The sequence below is a fragment of the Schistocerca gregaria genome, chromosome 6 (genome assembly GCF_023897955.1).
Source record: "Schistocerca gregaria isolate iqSchGreg1 chromosome 6, iqSchGreg1.2, whole genome shotgun sequence".
In the NCBI taxonomy this organism is placed as follows: domain Eukaryota; kingdom Metazoa; phylum Arthropoda; class Insecta; order Orthoptera; family Acrididae; genus Schistocerca; species Schistocerca gregaria.
Genome location: NC_064925.1, coordinates 369,380,852 through 369,398,695, shown reverse-complemented (window position 1 = coordinate 369,398,695; position 17,844 = coordinate 369,380,852). Strand labels below are relative to the sequence as shown.

The window sequence follows — 17,844 nt, the reverse complement described above, 5'->3', positions numbered from 1 at the left end:
TAGACTGAGCACACTAAATGAGGGAATAAGAGCATTCAATATGTAAACTGGAAGAACAGTTCCCATGATTAACCTACCCTGCATGCTGCCATCTTTCGCAGGAACATGTTCTTTGTTGTACTGGCTGTTATGACATCTGCAACATAGATGATGGTTGAAAAAGCAATACCAGCAATGAACTTTTTTTGTGTGTGCCCAATGAGAAATGTAAAGTAACAAGAAATTACAAACGCCTCAGCAAATGTAGACACTTTCACCATATTCTGTGAAATATTATTAATTTGATTGTGAATTTGCTTTCAGCTTCCTATCCCACTGTCAGGCTAATGTTAATGGCATTAAAAAGCAAACATTTTCATGGTGTTCTGCAAAATATTATTTATTTGATCATGAACCAGCTTTCAGCTTCACTGTCAGCTTAAAAAGCTGAAGGCCAGTTCATGATCAAATAATTAATATTTTGTTGAACACCAGGAAAATGTTTCTTTTTAATAACATATTCATGTTCTGTTGAAATATAATAGAAAATTCAGTTAACGTTAAGAATTTATATATGTAAGGGCAATTAGGTCACAACTTGAACCTATTAGGAACTGAAAACAGAGTGAATCCTCATTTCAAGAAATGGTAAAAATACTATTCAATAAACAATTTCTTGACGCATTTCTCAAAATCTTCAGTGTAGACAATGAATGTAACCTGCTCACATCCCTTATATGGCCTCATTGGAATATTTGTACCACATACCACCTGACAATGTGGATGACCATCTATCTGGTGCATTATCATTATGGTGTTTATGGTGTTTCATTGAGAGCAGCTTATTTATTCTCTTTTACTTCCAGCCATTGGGCACACATGAATATTGTGTTGAACAGTTCTTCAAATGTTGTGGCACAACCACTTATCTAGATACACTAGCAGTACTGGAACACTAGAAGCAGCCAGCAGGAAATATCCTGTCAAGCAGTTAGAGACAATGTTGAAAGGTTAGTTGCAGACTCATCATTTATGGTGACTTAGTTCATTTCTCTGTCCAATAGTACTGTCAAATGCAGTGGTTGGTTGCTGGTTTTGGATAATTTTCCACAGTAAAGTTTACAATAAGGACTGAATATTATAATGCATCAGTCATTGACAGTTGTTCTTATGGGTACATAACATCAATGATTTAGATGAAAGAGAAGTCACAACAATTTATCTGACCATGACTATAAAATCTCAAGAATGAAGTAAGGTCATAGTTACATTCCGATAATAAAAGAAAAACAGCATATGACAGAAATGCAGTCAATGATTCAGACATTGCGTTCAGATAAAATGAGTTAGAACAACACTAGCAACAGATTTATAAAGTAGTTAACAATAAATTTATTTCTTAAGAATTTGGAGCCTGATTTTCCCACAACAAACAAAGGCAAATTAAGCAATAGCATGGACATGGGTGGTTAAGTAGTAGGTTTACAATATCTTGTCCAGGAAGAGAAATGTCTACCTAATTCACAGGACAGATAGAGCCCAACAGATAAATTTCACTACCAAAAGTATTGCTAAGACTCTCCAGTCTGTTATCAAAAATGGGAAAACACAAGTACAAATAAAACAATTCATGAATGAAGCAAAAAGTCTTAGTTTTGAAAATATAACACTTAACAGTATTTTAAAAAAGCGTTATGCTGAGTGCGAGACAGGCATGATGAGCAATAGCAGAGCATTTGATCATGGTCAAATTGTGGACACCTGCAGAAAGGGAACTCTGTCTCTGATGTCATAAATGCACTAAAGTTTGCACATGCCATGCCAACTTCCATCCTCACCTTAAATATAGAGTCACTTTATGGGGAAACTCAAACAGTGAATAGCAATTTCAAACTAAAAAAAGGGGCAATTAGAATCATGATTGGAGCAAACCTAGAAACTCTTGCAAACCTCTGTTAAAGATATTTGGTATTCCTCCATTAGCATGTGTATACATTACGGAAACCCTTATATTCTTAAAATAAATGTAATAGGTAAGAACTGCAAAAAACTGTTACATACATGATCACTTTACCACAGAAAATAAAAATTTACATATACCCCAATTAACACTGCTCTGAGCCAAAAAGGTACTTTCAGAAAACATAAAAGCTATTACTGAGGTCAAAACCTTTTTGGAAAATCTCTAAAATCATACACACAGCATCACTGATATTACTCCACTGAAGAATATTTAAATTTACGAAGTGCTTTATACGAATACTTAATGTATAAAGTGTTTTATTGTACCCTTACATAAGTATGCCTAGAAACCACTTTTAAAGGGTACTTATAACCTGACACGTCCAGCATCTTACGCAAAAGATACTTTTGCACACAACAGAACCAATAAATACAATACGTGAAGAAGTATTGTTAGTATCCTGATTCCATCAGAGTAAAATGCCATGGTAACAATGTTCTGATGGTGACTCACTGTAAACTATAATGCATTTCAACATTGGATACAAGAGTCACAGTACAGCCATTTCATAGCCTTTGCTGTGTTGGACGACAGCAACCAGCAAAGAACTATACCATCCTGATCCATTTTCTCTAGACGATACAAAAAGCACTGCTGCGCATTTGTGTGGGAAAAGGAACAGAGCCACTAAACACCCAAAGAACGGAGATAAGTCGTTTCAACTGACAAGTCATAAAACACAAACAAGTTTGTCAGTACATAAAGCACTGCATAAAGCATGGGTCCCACTTGTCAACAGGACACTGTTCAGACAGTTGGAGGAGCTTCTCTCATATGAGGGACGGTCGCAAGTGGTGGAAAGTGCCATCTGATACATCTGCCGTCATCTCTCCCCGATGAACGACAGGCACACAAACCTACTGTCCAATTGTGAGCATCTGATGTTCACCTACAATGTGTGGCAAGTCAACTGTAGCTTTAGTAAGACAACATTCCAGCCTCACCTTTCCTTAATATACCAGAAAGTTATGAGGAAGATTTCATGGTCACCTTGCATTAATGAATGTGCACATCTGGAACTCCAAATGTGGAGAAATGTGTATCCTGAACCAAACTCTGACCAATCTTGGCGAGTTGTTGGCAGTGGTTGAACAGTAGTGGATATGGATGGTCCCTCAGCACTTCCAGTCCATTGTAGATGCCATGCCTTGATTCATGTGCACTGTCATCAGCATAAATGAGAATGGCACTCACTATTAGGGAGATGTTTGTAATTCAAATGTTGAAGAGTGTTTACAATCAGAGATAAGTAAATCACTTCCAATTATAGCTACATCCATCGCTTTACAGAACAATGGAAAAACTGATATGAGCCACCATCAGAATGCTCAGTTTTGGTTCCAGAGAAACACAGAGTAACCAAGGCAATTATCTTAGCAGATAATTTAAAAAAACGCACACCCAAGGAAAAAAAGAAAAGAAAAAATTCTGGAAGAAGTAATGCTGTGAGGGAGGGGCACGACTTATTCTTGGACAGCTCAGTCATTAAGCACTTGCTTGCCAAAGGCAAAGGTCCCATGTTCAAGTCCCGGTATGGCAAACAGTTTTAATCTGGCAGGAAATTTCATATCAGCAAACACTCCACTGCGAAGTGAAAATTCATTCTGGAAGGCAAACCTGCATTTGTATACTTAGAGGAAGCTTTTGACAAACTTGACTGGAATACATTCTTTGAAATTCTAAAGGAAGCAGGGGTAAAATACAGAGAGTGAAAGGCTATTTACAACATGTATAGAAACCAGATGGTAGTTATATCAGACCTGGGGCATGAAAGGGAAGCAGTGATTGAGAACAGAGTGAGACACAGTTGCAGCCTATCCCCGATGTTATTGAATCTGCTCACTGAGCAAGCATTAAAGGAAACCAAGGAAAAATTGGAGATTTAGTGCACTGTAACAGGCATGCCATGAGTACCAAGAACTGGAGCTACTTCTCCATGCAGTATGTGGTCATCATGCATCTCAGGCCAGTGTCCTAGTCCTAAGTCTTGCTTCTGTCATTCTGCCCACCACATGGACAGAAATGGTACCTGCCGTGGGTTTGTAGTAGGCTTCACCTGATGTACCTTTTATCTCCAGCCATTTGTCCTTACAGTGGCACATAAACTGTCCTCCAAGCTGAGACAAGGTAGTATGGGATAGAGTGAACTGGCACACTGTATCCCCATCTGTCTCCTACAGGCACTCCCGACTGCACTGTCAGCTGGCTCATTTCGATATGTACCCACATGCTGAAGGACCCAGATGAATTATACCATCTTCATTTGATGGTATAAAAGGAGATCATTCTGGACCATTTTGTTCACTGGGTAAATTTACCGAATACTCTGAAGGGCACTATGAGGATCTAAGGATATGAACTTTGTCTCCTTCGCGCCAGAGCTATTAAATCTTGCATTCATAATTTTAAATTGATATGGTAGACAAAACATGATAAAACTGGTGATTTCTGTTTTATGGGATCTAGATCATGATCCAAGGCATATTTCTCTGCCTACAGCACAACATCTTAAAAGATCTGCAGCTACAGTGAAAAAGAGCCTGTCTGTAATAACAGTCACTGACCACATCAGCAGAATGCTAAGAAGACATGGCATTGACACAGAGTTAAAAGTGCACTAGTACCAGGGAACAACCAAATTCGTTTCTCCAATATTATGGATTCATCAAGTCTAATCATTACTGTGCAAGGCTATACAGACAGGCCACAGGCATTCACAAGCCCAAAAATATCTTTAGAAGAAAAGGAGGAGGATTGAATCGGACAAGCTGCAGGTCTTAGTGAAAAATAAAGCAAAGAGCACCAACTCTATCACTACAAGCTCTGCTGCAACACATGTCAGCATGACCCCACAATCTTAGGTAGGGTTCTGGTGATAGCACAAACTGACCATTGAGTGGATATATAGTACAGTTAAGCTTGGAGAGCTTGTTTAAGTTAGTAATGCTTTCTGAGTCTTTATAACCTCTGATAATGGCTCTAGCATTGAGAGACAAATCAGGCATAGAAAAATGCCTTGGACCATAGCCTTAAGACCCTTAAACCAAACACCACCAATAATGCAAATACTAGCTGTGGAAGCCTGCATTGCATGATCATGGCAAAACTGTCAGGACTCGCAGGCAGACTTTGGGGCCACCCATGTAAAAAGCTCTAGTATCACAGACATAATTTAGAAATTTTCAAAAGAATGGCCTAAAAGCATAAGCAAGAGTATCAGATTTCTTGTACTCTGCTCAAATTCAAATATCGCCTCAGCCCTATTACCGGCCATGGGTGATCTTCATTCTATCACTGAATTAGGACATTCACGTTCACCACACCTAAATTTGTGAGCTGCTCCTTTACCTGGTGCATAAAAGATTTTCTTGCTGCTCTATAAATTAGATAGACGCTTTCAGATGCTGTTGGGGAACAAAATTAAATACTGGCAATTGGGGAAAGAACTTTACTTTATAAGCGAGCTACACCATAAGAAAATTTCACTAAATGGAGAGGGATGGCTCACCAGTTTCTGCACTATTCTATTCCAATTGTGCCCACCTGGTGACAATATGGCAATGTACACAGTTTGTAAGATGGCATGACATCCACATTGTCATTTGACAAGCCATAACAGGAACGAACAGTATGGCTACCAAGAAGAGAGACCATGTGCTGTTAGTGAAACTGTTTTATGTGAATGGCAGCTTTCACAGTGCTGTATTGAAAGAGTACCACCAACTGAAAGGTCTTGGATACCTGTTGTCATTAAATGGTTTATAGAAGATGATAATGAAATTCAAAAACACGGAGGGCTTTGGTGTGGTACCTTGAAGAGGAAGGCAACTTATCCAATAGAAGTTAATGACAAGGTTGCTACTGCTGTTAACTGACCATGCAGCATGTGCCACATGCAATGCTAGTGCTTGTGCTCATACAGTGACATGAGAACTGTCCTTCCAATGGTCAACAGTATGGAAAGTTTTGCGGACTATTTTACTCCAGCATCCATAAAGATCCAGCTGGTGCAGCAACTGAAACCTCAAGACCTCCTACAACATTCCGAATTTGCTTTTCAGTTTATGGGATGGATCAAAGTTGATGACATGTGGCTGACCAATATTCTATGGCGTGACGAGGCACATTTTATGCTACAAGATGCAGTCAATAGACAGAACTACCAAATGTGGGGTCTGTTAAACTGTGTGTTGAGCACTCACCATATGTGACTCTGTCATGTGTATTCACAAGCATGTATATTCTCAGTTAGTTCTTCTGAATAAATCCAGAGGGTCTGCTGCTGCATCGCAATGTCCACACATTATTGACATGACCTTCTACAACAAGTCATTCCTGCTTTGGAGAAGTGCAACTGTGTGGAAACCACTATTTTAGTGCAAGACGGGAGACCATCTCATGTTGCTCGCATAGTGAAAGATCTGCTAAATGCAACCTTCCACGAACGTGTTATCTTCATAGGTTTTCCAGATGCATGTCATGCAAGATCACCTGATATGAATCCATGTGACTTTTGGCTCTGAGGATATCTAAAAAACGCATTTAATAGGAATGTGTTCAGCCTCTAACTGATATGAAGGCCAGTATACAGGAACACATTCCTCCAATTCCACTGGAACTGCTGCGAGTAACTGTTGATCATATCATTTTAAAGATACAGTGTCTCCAGTGCTCACATTGAACAAATTGTGTACATGATGGTCAATAATAAAATCAACATTATGCATTTCATATTAATCTGACCTTTTCTGCCTGCGTCCTGTTCCTAATCCATTACATATGGAAACATTTTTATATGTCAATTTTGCATTCACAGCATTAGATTTGCACCTCATGGCCAAAACTGGAACTTTTTTTTCCAGTGCAAATCAGTTCCACATTAAAACATCAGAATGGCTGCCAATTATTGCTGCCATATGACTACTGTCCACACTGAACGTCTGTGAATGACTGCTCTTTAATTATAACCACACAGCGCATTATGAAATGTCAATGTCTTGGTCACATAATATTTTATTAAAACTGGTTACCAGTTTTGACTTTGCAGCCTTCATCATACCTAAGAATTGTACTGGCTATGCACCTATGTGACACTAATAATCTTTAGATCTAATGATGGATGCAACACCAAAATTAGCAATCAATTTTCATTAAATTTTATGTGGCAATCACATGGACTTCTACAATACAATCTGAAATGAAGGTCACCGGTCTCCTCAAGAAGTACAAACAGCCTTATTTTGTGACTTAATAAAACACTAATGCGGAAGGCATGCCTGCGTCCCAAGTCCCTACACTGATACACTTCAAATGTTTACAGCCTTCAATGTTCTTAGTTTTAGTTTTTTTGGGTATAGCAACCAGCTAAGTTTCTCATCAATTTTGGGATCAAGAAGTTTTATCGATTCCTTAAAGCTGAGAATGGTGTCTCCCTGTGATAATGTTAGCACATCAGAGACATGACACATGTGGTTGAAATTAATACATCTATTTTCTCCGGGTTAATGTAAAACTTGTGGCCTTTGCCCAAAACTTCAGTATCCTCGGTGTCATCTATAATTGGTGCTCTGCTATTGGTAGACTGGAGCGTGGACAGAAGACTGTGGAACTATCCACAAATAAATAACAATTTACTGAACTCATTATTGTTGATGCTATACTGCCAAATGCTACAGCCAAAAGTATGACACTTATTACACTCTCCTAATGAACACAGTCCTCTCGTGGGTAATGGTCCATCAAACATTACTAACTTGAAATATGGAGTGTCCTTGAGACAGGAATGATTGCAATATAACTGTGACATTGCTGTGTAATCCCCAAACATCTACTTGTTGTAGGATGTTATACCAGCAGATAGTGTCATAGGCTTTCTTTAATATAAGCAAATACATCTATTAACTGCTGTCAGTGTACACAGACCCTCTGTACTGCCAGCTCCAGTACAGCCAGTAATGTCTTTTGAAACCCCACTGAGCTCAGTTTAGTAACTTCAAAGACTCAAAGGCCTCTACTAAGTGGCAATTGATCACGTGCTCTTCCCAATGCATCTGGTAAGGATAAACACTTTGTTAGCTATCTGGGTTTGTGCAGTTCTCTTTAGCTTTCAAGAAAAGCACAATTATTGCTCCTCTAAATGAGTTTGAGTATTCACCTTCATTCCAAATTTGGTCAAAGAAGATCAAGATATGTTCCTTCAAGGTAATATTCAGATTATTTAACATTTCATAATGAACTCCATCTGGTCTTGGTGTGGTACTGCGGGCTCAAAACAAGTTCCAACTCCCACATAGCCAAAGGATGGTCTACTCCTTGAATTTGCTTTACTAAACTTCAAATGGCATTTTACAGCCAACTCTTGATGATGAAGGTGTATAGCATCAAGGCCACATTTGATATTAGTCTGTATAAGTGTTCGCCCGTTAATAGCTTGCTTTCATGTGGTGGGACTGTGACAACAACATTTACAGTATCGCTTTTGAAGATGAGACTGTTTCTACCACCAATTGTCCTTACCGACTTACAAACTTATACTGCAGCCTAATGAATCACCATTATGACATGATCCATTGGGACTTGGACACTATATTTTTGTTCCAATACTGCTAGCTGGCTGCAGTGGCCCAGTTCTGTCTGTTAGTATCAACTTCGGTGAGCTCCTTCAGGATGGTGCTATGTCAAGACTTCATATGGGAAAGTGATCACACAAATGGAAGTCATCTGCTATTTCTCACTGCAATTTACTGGCTACGGCAGAAGAAATAAAATGATAAAGCAATGACTGAGGACATTTCTGGTACTGTGCTAAAGTGTGTTGGTTTCCCAGTCTTAAGAAGGCAGATGATGATGTGTAGGAGAAAGATCTCAATCGCGTAATCCCTCAGGGAAGTTGAGCTGGTCCAAATTGCACTTGATGAGCACGCTTGTATTCAAGGAGGAGAAATGGCCAGTGAAGGTGACCAGTATAACCTTCAGTTAAATCCAGTGGATTATGTGGTGAAAGCTACAAGGATCTCTGTGCCTATATCAAAGTTCAGATGATGTGCAGATTCCTGCAGCTACTGTCTCAAGGTTAGTAGTGACAGCCACCAGCATGCAATAGTACGAGTTCTGGACAAACATTTTCATTTCTCCCTTAGTTCTCTCTAAATGCAGATTACCCTTACTGTGAAGTTAGTACCTGAAGTGTTTCAGATGGCTTACAATGAGTTTCTTGTAAGCAGAGGCACTGTGGCCTACTCTCTGGCAATGGCTTAATTTTCTTGAAATGAGCTTGAAAACTATTCATATTCTGGTTACACTTCTCCAGTCCTTTTCTTCACTACTTTTCCTTCTCTTCATCTCTTCTGCCACAAGGAGCCACTGGCTCCGAAAGCTTGTAATAATTAAATCCTTGTGTGTGTGTGTGTGTGTGTGTGTGTGTGTGTGTGTGTGTGTGTGTGTGTTTTTGTTTGTTTTCTCCTGCCGCCACTTGGTGAATAGATTTTTTTATGTATCCTGTTACATTGTAGTTATATGTTAGCCATTTAGTGCCAATGAGTTTTCCTGACATCTGTACTTTTTGATTGAGACATTTTAGTACAGCACTTAAAGCTGCCGCATTGCGGTCATGAAGTGGGGCCGAGACAATTTCAGATAAGTTTTTACAGTCTGACAATAATTTATGGATTTGTAGTTTTAGCTTGACGATGTCCACTATGGACAAACAGTAGTTACTTTTATTCTGAAGAAAGTTGGGTTGCCCTAGCTGAAACCTAGGTAAATCTAGGTAAAGTTTGCAACTGAGTCTGTCGGTTTTTAAAATTAAAATCAGGATATGATAAGCCTTATACTCCTTTTCAGGTTCAGCAATGCAATTATACATGTACACCTATATTCCACAAGTCAGCTTATGGCCTATGGTGGAGGGTACTTCTGGTGCCACTATTCCCTCCCCTCACCCCACCCCCTTCTCCTCTTCCATTCACGAACAGTGTATGGGAAGCAAACGTGCCAATAAGAAAAATCTGTTAGATTTCAACCTTATCAAGGTCTTTTAGTAAGACGTATAGTGGTCACTTTGCAAAATGTATATAGGAGGAAGTAATAAATTGTCCAATTTCACTGAACACAAAACTTAACATAAACTCCATCCAAATGCCTTACACTCTCAAAATTTTTGCAGTAAACCTCTCCCTGATACCTAATGCATCTCTTGTCGAATCTGCCACTGGAGTTTGTTGAGCACCTCCATAAAGTTCCCACACTGACTGTACAATCCCTCGACGAAAAGTGCTGCTCATCATTGGAGCTTTTCTATTTCTTCTATTAACCCAACTTGTTCAGTGTGTCACACATGTCAACAGTGCTCAAGAATTGATCAAACAGGTGTTTTGTAAGCCACTCCTTTTGAGGGCAAATCACATTTCCTTAGGATTCTCCCAATGAATCTCAGCCTGGCCTCTGCTTAACTTACTATTTATTTTGTGTAGTAGTTCCACTTTAGGTCGCTTCAGATGGCTACTCCTAGGTATTATACAGTAGTTACTATTTGCAGAGATTTGTCACCAATAATGTAATCACACAGCAGTGAATTTTCTTCTTCTTTCTTCAAGTGCTAGGGATTTGCCTCTTGTGTCCTCTTATTTGGTGCCTTGTCTGAAATTAATTGCTGCGTGTCCTCTCCATTTCCTCTTGGCAGCTTACTTATCTTTTTCTTTTATCTTCTCTGATAATTTATTACCACATTCGTCATTCTATTTTCATGTTTCTTCTTCGTTTTTCAGCCTGCTTTTTCTGCAACTGTAGATATGCAGGTTGTAAAGGTTAATAATTTTTTTATTCACTTTTTTTCAACTGTAACGAAGTCTCAAAACGACTAAATGCACTTCATTTCAGTGTAAAGTGTCTTCCATGGTTATTGTAACAGTATGTTTCCTCCCCCCTCCCCCCCTTCAACTTTGTTTGCTAGGGCCATGAACAGTTTGCATGCTTTAATTTACTACTATAAACCTATAAACAGTACTAATTCTTATCATTACTCAAGGTTTTTTGTTGTTTTCATCATTCTTCCTGTTTGACATAAGAAACATACTCCACAATCCGTCATACACAGATAATAGAACAAGAGCTAGATACTTACTGTTACCATAAAAGCACATAACAGAGATAAGCACACTTCTACATTTCATTACCAACTAAAATTATTTGAATTCAATAAAGAATTGTCTACATGAAGAAGGATTGCCAATGGGATCCTTAATTTCAAAAAAGTTAGTAAATACCTTCATGGACATAACTGAAGAAAGAATTTTCCAGAAGATAGTACCCGGAAAATATAATATACTGTATTGGTGGAATGCATGGACAACATCCTCTGCTGCATAGATGTATCAGAAAATTTAGAGCAACCACTGAGATGCATCAACATATGTATTCTAATGAAAACAATCAATTATTGACAAAATAATTTAATTGGATAGAAAATCTACTCACCAATCAGCAGCATAACATACACATGAAAGATGTGTTGTAACTGGCAAGCTTTCAGAGCAAGTGGCTCCTCCTTCAGACATACGGGTTGAATGGGAAGGGAGAGGGGTGGTCTTGGAGACTGCAGAGATCTAGGAAAAGGGGTAGATTTTGACTTACTGCACGGGATGAGAAGGAAAGTCTCTCCTTCTCATCCCATGAAAGACTCTCCTACTCATCCCGTGTGATAAGTCTCCCTTGATTCACGGTTCTGGGTGACTTTCCTGAAATCTACCCTTCTCCTAGACCCCTCCAGTCCTTTTGCTTCATCACTCTTCCTTCCCCTTCAACACTTCTGCCTGAAGAAGAAGCCACTGACTCCAAAAGCTTGCCAATTACAACCGTCTCTTTATGTGTGTGTTCTGCCGCCGCTTGGTGAGTAGATTCTTTTATCTATCCAATTACATTACATAACTACTTTGCAAGCTTCCACAAGTGGAGGGTACCTTGTACCTCACCTAGCCATTTCCTTCCTTCTCCCTCTCGTAAACAGAGCAAGGGAAAAGTGACATTTTATTTGCCTCTGTATGAGCCTTAATTTCTCTTATCTTCATGGTCCTTATGTAAAATGTACACTGTCAGCAGTAGAATCATTCTCCAGTCAGCTTCAAATCCCAGTTCCCTGCATTTTCTGCATTGTGTTCCTTGAAAATAATGTCACTTTCCTTCCAGGGATTCCCTTACGAACTCCTGAAGCATCTACCTAAATCTTATCTGAGTGACGTCATGTAGGAGAAAGAGGAAATAAGAACTGAAATATGGAAAAACTAAAAATTTCTGGTAAACTTTTATACTGAAATAAATTGTAACTGTCACAAAGCTCAAAATGAATATTGAAATAACCTGTGAGCATCTGAACTCATACACTGATAAAGAACGAAACTATCTTTTAAGATGCTAAAAATTAAAACTCATAACAAAAGAGTGATGCAACAGTTACCCATTTGCACATGTTCACCAGCAGAATAGCACACACAGTAAACAAGACATAACCCTTGCATTATAAAGAAACAAAAACAAGAAAGAAAAAGTCCACACAACAGAGACAATCTAACTAACATGCAACTACACAGCTCAAATTGTAGAGTGTGTGGAACTTGACTGCTACATGCCACAGGCACATCACAGTATCCCAATCACTGATGCTTAACTGTGGAAAAATTAAACTACATACATAATTAAGAGGAAAAAGAACAATAAATCATACAATAATGGGTCTTTCTGCCTATTTTATATATGTTACATTTGTTTATGTTGAGAGCCAATTGGCACTTTGCACCAAGTTCTGACCCTGCAGGTATTCCTGCAGTTCACTACAATTTTCTAGCATTGGAACTTCTCTGTATACAACAGCATCATCCTTGAAAAGCTTCATGGAGCTCATGACATTATCCAATAGGCCATTACTACACAGTGTGAAAAATAATGCTATTTAACACTTCCTGAGTGTATTCCCTAAGTTATCTTTACTTCTGAATATTCGTTTCTACTGATAATTACATGCTGTGTTCTGTTTGCTAGAAACTCTTCAATCCAATCACCACAAAAAAGGTTTGATATTCTGGTGAATGGTATGGAACAAATGACTACTTAAGTGCTTCTGAGCATTCCGTAATTAGTCTAATCCTGTCTTTGTGGCCCCTACTGGAACAATACATATAAGCTTGCAGCATATTTCTAGACTGATGCTTAATGCTGGCTCTTGAAACTTATAAAGTAAGCTTTTGTAGACTAGTTGGCATTTATCTTAAAATGTCTACAGTTCAGGTTTGTCAGTATTTTTGTGACACACTGTTCCGGATCAAACAAACATGTGCCCATTCATGTTGCGCTTCTCTGCATATGTTCAGCATCCCCTCCTATTACCATTTGTTTGTTACACATACCTAAGCAATGTTTTAGGATGGGTCATACGAGTGTATTTGGTAGCTAATCTCCTTTTGAACCACAGTCTGCCACCTCCCATATTTACCATGGAGCCTATGCGGTCATTCTATTTCATTTCCCACAAACATCCAAATGTGAGCAGACTGATTCCAGTTACAACTCACAGAAATTGTTGTCATCGGATACAACAATTATATTTCTGTACATTTAAAGCAAGATGCAAAGCTTTACAACACTTTGAAATCTTATCAAGCTCCAAAAGAATATTTGTGAAGCTTTTCCAGACAGTGTCTGTGTGGTTCTGAGTAAAATGTTTTGCAGAAATCAGTAAATACAGCAACTATCTTGTTACCTTGACCTGAGCCTTTCAGGAAGTTATGTAAGGAAAGTCCAGACTGGGTTTTGCATTATTGATGTTTTTGGAATGTAAGCTAGCTGCCACATAAGAAGTCATTCTGTTCAAGATATCTCTTCAGGTTTGAGTTCAGAATATGTTTTAAGATTTTATGACAGACAGAAGGTAGCGAAATTGTGTGGTAGTTTTGTGGATCACTTGTGCTAACTTCCTTGCATACAGATGTGACACAACTGGGAAGTTTGAGGCTCTGACTGAAAAAGTGGAAACTCAACCACAAATTCTGTGTAGAATCTGACAGGGACTCCACTGGAGCTTGGTCCCTGCTCACTTTTAGCAAGCAAGTGTACCTGTTTCTCAACAGCACTGACACTAAAATATCTCTCTCTTGTTCTTGCCATTGTACAAGAACTAAACTACGACAGAGCTCCTGGATTTTCCACTGTAAAGGAACATGTGAAAGGGGAGTTCAATATTTTTGTTTTTGCTTTGCTACACTCAATTTCAGTTCTGAAGTCATCATGAGTGTCTCAAGACTAATTTCGGTGGCACTGATAGCTTTCACACATAACAAAAATTTCTTTGAGTTTTGTGAGAGTTTTTTTGATAAAATTCTGCTGCCCTTTTCACAGAGTTTTTCTCTATTTGTAGCCCTCTCCTTCGATTTTCATTTATTTAGAATTTGCTTTATGAACTGTCCACCTAATCACCTCTCTCTTCAGATACTCTCGACAGAGACTGAAATATAAAATTATGTTTACTTTGCCTATGGTTTTATATAAACAAATAATAATGTCTACTCACAAAATATACTTAAAATTCAAGAAAATGCTGCTAGAATGAGCTGTGATGTTATTTCATACACTATGTTTAGGCTTTTTTATTTTTTTTAATGATGCTGCCACCATTTGACAGTAACAATTCTTATTTTATTGCTATACTATACGTATTTTGGCCTTAGGCCACTTTCAAGTACAAAAAATTATTTATATATCCAAAGACATCAGACTGGTGTGAAATACAAATTCTTGTCAAAAAAGCATAACTCAGCAATTTCATAAAACAGCTGTGCTATAGGGTAAAGAAATAAAAGTCTGCAATACATTTAACAATACTATGAAAAGGAAAGTTGGTACTCACCAAATAGCAGATGCTGAGTTGCAGATAGGCACAACAAAAAGACTGTCACAAATAAATAAAGCTTTTGGCCATTAAGGCCTTCGTCAACAATACAAACACACACACACACACACACACACACACACACACACACTCACACACACACACACACACGTGTGTGGTGGCCGAAAGCTTTATTTATTTGTGATAGTCTTTTTGTTGTGCCTATCTGCAACTTAGCATCTCCGCTATATGATGAGTAGCAGCTTTCCTTTTCATAATATTGTTACATTCCATCCTGGATTTCCCATTGTTTGATGTCACAATGTATTTCAGCGTTTTAGAGATGTTCTCACTTTTACTAATGACGGATCTGGCCTACATGACCGAATATGTTTTCTCGACAAAGACTTTTATTTCACACTAGTCTGTTTTGATATATAAATAAGTTTTTGTACTTGAAAATGGGCTAAGATAGAGACACGGATCATACACTGAAGTGCCAAAGAAACTGGTATAGGTATGCATATTCAAATACAGAGATATTTAAAAAGGCAAAAAACGGCACTGTAGTTGGCAACGCCTATATAAGATAACAAGTGTTTGGCGCAGTTGTTAGATCAGTTACTGCTGCTATAATGGCAGGTATCAAGATTTAAGTGAGTCTGAATGTGATGTTATAGTCAGTGCTCGATCGATACGACACAGCATCTCCGAGATAGAGATGAGGTGAGGACTTTCCCGTACAACCATTTCACAAGTGTACTGTGAATATTAAGGATCCAGTAAAACATCAAATCTAAGACATCGCTGCAGCCGGAAAAAGATCCTGCAAGAAAAGGGACCAATCACGATTGCAGAGAATCATTCAACGTGACAGACTTGCAACACTTCAGCAAATGGCAGCAGATTTCAATGCTGGCCCATCAACAAGTGTCAGCATGTGAACCGCTCAACGAAACATAATTGATACGGGCTTTCAGAGCCAAAGGCCCATTCCTGTACCCTTGATGACTGCATGACACAAAGATTTACACCTCGCCTTGGTCCATCAACACCGGCAGTGGACTGTTGATTACTGGAAACATGTTGCCTAGTCAGACGAGTTTCATTTCAAACTGTATCAAGCAGATGGATGTGTACTTCATGAATCCATGGATCATGCATGCCAGCAGGGAACTGTTCAAGCTGGTGGAGACACTGTAATGATGTGGGGTGTGTGCACTTGGAGTGATGTGGGACCGCTGATACGTCTAGATATGACTCTTGACAGGTGAAGTGTGTAAGCATCCTATCTGATAACCTGCATCCATTCATGTCCATTGTGCATTCCGACGAACTTGGGCCATCCCAGCAGGACAATGCAACACCCCTGTCCAGAATTGTTACAGAGTGGCTCCAGGAACACTCTTCTGAGTTCAACCACTTCCACTGGCTACCAAACTCCCCAGACATGAAAATTATTGAGCATGTCTGGGGTGCCTTGCAATATGCTGTTCAGAAGGATCTCCACCCCCCTCACATTCGTATGAATTTACGGACAGCCCTGCAGGATTCATGGTGTCAATTCCCTCCAGCACTACTTCAGGCATTACCAGAGTTCATGCCATGTCGTGCTGCGGCACTTCTGCGTGTTCGTGCGGGACCTACATGACATTAGGCAGGTGTACCAGTTTCTTTGGCTCTTCAATGTATAATAATAAAATAAAAATTGTTACAGTGAAATGGAGGTAGCATCATTCAAAAAAATTACCTTGGCTTTGGCTCCAGCCAAAATAAAAATTATATGTTCAGGCTATTGTTGAAACATCTTGGAATCATCTCTTGGCCATCTCTGCGCATGCAATGAATTACAGAATTTGCAGTTAATTCAATGGAGTTGTTCACAAGGAATGGCAGCATTCACTCAATATTCATTAAGCATAAAAACAATTTTTACACATATAACATATGCTTAATCACTGTGCGGAACTTTTTATAGGTTCCCTCTGCAGATTTCCAACATAACTGAAATATGTGCACAATAAACTGAAACTTTTTGAGATCGAAGATGAAAGGCTTTGTAAGCATACAAAGTTTAATATTCTGCACTAGAGTTTCTCAAAATAATCGGAGTGCCTTTCACCGTACCATGTTACTCAACTGTGTACACAACATACTACTTCCTTTATCTTCTTCTTCTTCTTCTTCTTCTTCTTCTTCTTCTTCTTCTTCTTCCAAAGTTAGTTTTCTGTAAAATCACATGCAAAGACTTATCTTCTAAGCATGGGGATCTAGAATTCTTTGCCTTAGAATCATACCTGTGTAATTAGCAGTTTTTCATTAACACCAAAACACTTACGCTGCAAGAAAATGAATCAATGGAAGCATAAACCTGTGACAAAATTAAAAATGGGTCTATATACTTTTCTAGCAAGAAGTATTCCTCAATTTCAAGGTCAGTATTCAGCACAGTACATGTTACATCCAAACAGGAACTTTGTTTTCACCTTATTGCTCTGATGTAATAGTGATAACATACACAACATTGTTTAACTTTCACACCAAAGTACTAGATTCATTTCTTTAAATAAAATACGGCAAATTTTTTGTCAGAAAAGAGCACAATATGAACTTAACTATTTTTCTTCCTCTGTAAACAGTGAAGCATTACCATGTCTCCTACACTTCTGGACAGTCTTTCAACTTTTGGCAGAGCTCTTCTGTCATATGTGGTCTTTGCTTCCCGAAATTACAGTAGACTTTACAAAAATATTAATTTTGTTATGTGATTTCCACTTCTGTTACATCATTAGAGCTAAAATGTTTTTATAGACTTTCATTTTTATAAAGTCAGGCTTTCATTTTTATAAAGTAATTCCACACAAGTAATAAATCAGGTGACCACCTGAAAGTCATTTGCAAGCTAAACGAAAGCGACATTTCAGAAGCAGAAATGGACAATGTGTTCATGTTCCTCATTCATGTTAAG

The 17,844-nt window shown here is 38.5% G+C and overlaps 1 protein-coding gene across 4 annotated transcripts in view; it reads right to left on the bottom strand.

Annotated features, from left to right (window-relative positions):
- Positions 1–17,844, bottom strand: part of LOC126277997 (uncharacterized) — a 277,984-nt gene that overhangs the window by 181,342 nt on the left and 78,798 nt on the right. For all 4 annotated transcript variants that reach the window (XM_049977675.1, XM_049977678.1, XM_049977677.1 and 1 more), the window contains one exon: positions 78–136. In XM_049977675.1, coding sequence (XP_049833632.1) covers positions 78–136 — 59 coding nt within the window. The remainder of the gene's footprint in view (positions 1–77; positions 137–17,844) is intronic.